This window comes from Rhipicephalus sanguineus, chromosome 1 (assembly GCF_013339695.2).
Source record: "Rhipicephalus sanguineus isolate Rsan-2018 chromosome 1, BIME_Rsan_1.4, whole genome shotgun sequence".
In the NCBI taxonomy this organism is placed as follows: Eukaryota; Metazoa; Arthropoda; class Arachnida; order Ixodida; family Ixodidae; genus Rhipicephalus; species Rhipicephalus sanguineus.
The window spans coordinates 6,240,189-6,244,146 of record NC_051176.1 but is presented as its reverse complement, the minus strand read 5'-3'; the positions used below and the strand labels follow the sequence as shown (position 1 = coordinate 6,244,146).

The following is a 3,958-nucleotide window of genomic DNA, read 5'->3' as shown; positions in this document are numbered from 1 at the left end:
ACGCCGTGATTATTTGTTGTGACAGTTATGCAACACGCGGGCATCGGTGAACTGATCTAGCCATGGTCAAAAAACCGTAAAGTGTTCAGTGTGCGGGATAGGTTGGAAGATGGAAGTATGTGCGGATGAGAAAGCAGAAGAAGGTGACGCCAAGTGCAGACAATGCGAGTTCGAGGAAAAAATGGAAAACATGATGGCGGTCCAGAGTGGGCCCATGGCGAAAATCGCAGAGCTGGAAAATGCATTGGCGACAGAGTGAGAAAAAACGACGGCCATGGGAGAAAGGCTCAGGTCAGCCGAGGAGGGCCTATCTAAGGTCGTCAAAGTGAACAGAGAAGACGCTGGTGACGGCGGAAGCATTATGGCGACGACCCCCCGTGGGGGAGAGGCGAAGGGAACATCAGGCATGACAAAGGCAGGTACAGTGGCCACAGGGCCCAGCTACCGGGAAGTAGTTTTGAGGGAGGGAGGGGACAAAGCAGCCGTGACCCGCGCTAGTCACCTAGTCAGCAGCCAGGTGCATGTTTCAGAAGGAATGTCTGAACAGGTCATTATCGCCGGGAACTCAAATTTAGTCCGATGCGCAGAGGCAATCAATGAGAGGGTGAAAGGCGACAAGAGAGTTTCGATAGGGACGTTCCCAGGACATACGCTGGGGTCAGTCATGAGGCAAGCGAGTGAAAAACTCGCAGCTAAAGCTAACAGACGTAACCTCGTGGTAATTGCACGAGGGCTCAATGACGTCTTGAATAAAGAATCGTCAGGACTAGCGACAACCTTGGCGAAAGGGGTCGAGGACATGCGCGCCGTGTCCCCCCAGGTGCAAATTGTAGTATGCACAGTACCGGAAGTACCAGTGCGCAACGGCAACTTGCAAAGGGCGGTTGTCGACGCAAACAAAGAGATATGGCGAATTAGCGGAGAGAAGGGTTTCGAGGTAGTGGATATAAACAGGGAGGTGCACAGGTGGGCTGGTTTCCAAAGAGACAGAATTCACTTCGGTAAGAGGCTTGGTCATGAGGTGGGCTGGCGACTGGCAGGACGCGCAGTAGCTTTTTTGGGGGGCACGCGGGCCCTTCGGAGTCCGGGGTAGCTAGTAACAGGGAAAACAACCAAGACTCTTTGACAGGTAGTATTGCTAAAAACCACAAAAAAGGTAAAAGGAAAAGGGAGAAGACGCGTGTTGCAATTAGTTACATAAACATGCAGGGTGGCAGAAAAAAGGCAAAATGGTTAGAAATTGAGGAGCAGTTAAACAAACAGATAGGCGTTTATACGGTTACGGAAACACATCTTAGAGACTTGGAAGAGCCACCACATATTGAAAATTATGTTTGGGAAGGGTGCAACAGGATCATATCAGAAAGGAAAGGTGGGGGTGTAGGAATGCTAATTCACCGCGGCTCTAAATGGGTTAGAGTGAAACAGGCGTGCTCAGAGCACCTCTGGGTTTTGGGCACAGTAGGTGGAAAGGAAACATGGCTAGAGGTGGCCTACTTGTGGACGATCAATAACTGCAGAGAAAAGAATCAGGAGATAGTGGATTTCATGAGTGTGGATATTAAGGCATTTGGTAATGGGGCCGAAATCATCCTTCTAAGAGACATGAATGCCCACATACATGATCTTGACGGATATTCAGACACCAATGGGAAGTTATTACTAGATCTATCCGAGCAACATAGTCTGGAGATAGTTAACACGGGGCCTAAATGTGACGACCAGATCACGTGGGAAGTCGGAAACAAACAATCAAGTATTGATTATTGTATCATGTCTGAAGGAATTTATCAGAAACTGACAGAAATGAGAATAGACGAGGAAGGGATTAAAAGCTTGGGTAGTGATCACAAACGAATAACATTACAAATGGGATACAAAACTGAAAATAAGAGCATGGAATCAAAGTCTGGCACCTCGTATTTCAATGACAAACAAATAATAAATATAGCCGCAAGAGTCGAGGAAGAAGTAGGCGAAACACCAGGCAAGATCTGGGAGTATTGTGAGCTGTTACATCTAATGACGAAGGAGATAGGGAAAGAAAAGAAATCTATTTGCTGGAAAGGAAAGAGGAAGCTAAAAATTTGGTGGAACAAGGACATTCGTGAAGCGATCGAGAAGCGACGCGAAGCATCACGGGAGCATATAAAGGCCAAAAAGCAGAAGCGGCCGCAGGACGAACTCAAGAAAATATGGTAAATATATTTAGAGAAAAAATTCGTTGTACAGCAATTGGTCGAGGCAAAAATAAATGTGAAAGTGAACGCTGGGTGACAGAGATTCACGAAAAAAAAGGAGGCCGCGCCTAGGATATTTTGGAGCCACATAAAGGCGCTAGGTAGGAAGTCTGTCACAATGCAACAATATATTGTAGATGAAGGAGGAAATCAATTGGAAGGGTACGAAGCGCTAGGTTACATCCGAAAGGTAACAGCCGATTCTTTTAAAAAGAGCGTCCAGGGGATTGCCCCGGTGAGTAAAAGTGTGGCGGAGAGAGCAACCGAGGAAGAGCTAGTACTTGAGAATTTCAACTGGAAGAAGGCCGAAGGAAAAATTCCAAAGCGCACTGCCGCGGGTTTAGATGGGGTTCCCGTTAGCCTCATTAACGAACTAGGACATAAGACTAAAGAAGCATTGTTGACAGCCGTAGAAAAATGCTTAAAGGACATGTTGACAGCCGTAGAAAAATGCTTAAAGGACAGACAGATTCCGGACAGTTGGCGAAAAAGTAGAATGAACTTAATCTATAAAGGCAAGGAAGAAAAGGATAAGATTCTCTCGTATAGACCACTAACCATTACATCGGTACTATACAGGTTGCCGATGCAAGCAGTAAAAATGAAAATAGAAACATGGGCAGAACATAACCATATTTTGGGAGAACTTCAGAACGGATTTCGAGTCGACAGGTGGTTAGACGATAACCTGTATGTTCTCACTCAGTGTATAAAAATATCTAAAATAGAAAATAGGCCCTTGTACGTGGCTTTTCTAGACATCACTAAGGCATACGACAACGTTAATCAGGAAATTTTGTGGGATATATTGAAACGAATGCGCATAGAGGACGACTGCATACAGCTTTTGAGGGAGATATACCGAGAAAATACAGTTTGCATAGAATGGGAAGGAATGAGCAGCAAAGAGAACGTTGAGATTAGCAAGGGGCTGAGACAGGGATGTCCTTTGTCCCCGCTGTTATTGGTGCTGTACATGGTGAATATGGAAAAAGCGCTAGAAGGTAGCAACTTTGGTTTGAATCTGTCACACAAACAGGGCGGCGTGATGACTGAGCAGGAGCTTCCGGGATTATTTTATGCGGTGGATATCGTCTTATTTGCTGACAGTCGAGATGACATACAGGAGCTGGCGGATATATGCGGAAGGAAAGGGGAAGCTCTTGGACTAGGATTTAGTGTAACAAAATGTGGATTGATGGTATTCAATGATCATTGTGATCAGGCGGTGTTAATACAGGGCCAAGAAATACCGAGGGTGTGCGAATACAAATAGCTTGGAGTGTGGGTAAATGAGAGTGATAGATACAGGTACCGGAAAAAGCCTCGGCAGCAAATGGAAAGAGGAATGCTGTAATAATGAAGCACAGAGCGCTGTGGGGATACACTAGGTACAAGGTGCTTCGAGATCTGTAGAAAGGTGTAATGGTTCCGGGGCTTACTTTTGGGAACTCAGTGGTGTGCATGAGGGCAGAGGTGCAATCGGGAATGGATGTAAGTCGAAGGAGTGTGGGACGCCTCGCGTTGGGTGCTCACGGGAAGACGAAAAATGAGGCTGTAAAGGTCGATATGGGATGGGCAGTTTTGAGGCGAGGGAGGCTCAGAGCAAAATAAGGTTCGAAGAAAGGCTAAGGAATATGAAGGAGAGGAGATGGGCAGAGAAGGTGTTCCGTTATTTGTATAGGAAGAGTGTGGACACACAATGGAGAAAAAGAACT

The 3,958-nt window shown here is 46.2% G+C and overlaps 1 protein-coding gene across 1 annotated transcript; it reads left to right on the top strand.

Moving 5' to 3' along the window:
- The first annotated feature begins 210 nt into the window (after positions 1 to 210).
- LOC125757675 (uncharacterized) lies at positions 211 to 2,658 on the top strand. The gene has a single exon (XM_049413521.1). It carries the CDS (start codon positions 275 to 277, stop codon positions 1,091 to 1,093), a length of 819 nt encoding a protein of 272 aa, XP_049269478.1. The 5' UTR covers positions 211 to 274; the 3' UTR covers positions 1,094 to 2,658.
- The last annotated feature ends 1,300 nt before the right edge of the window (positions 2,659 to 3,958 follow it).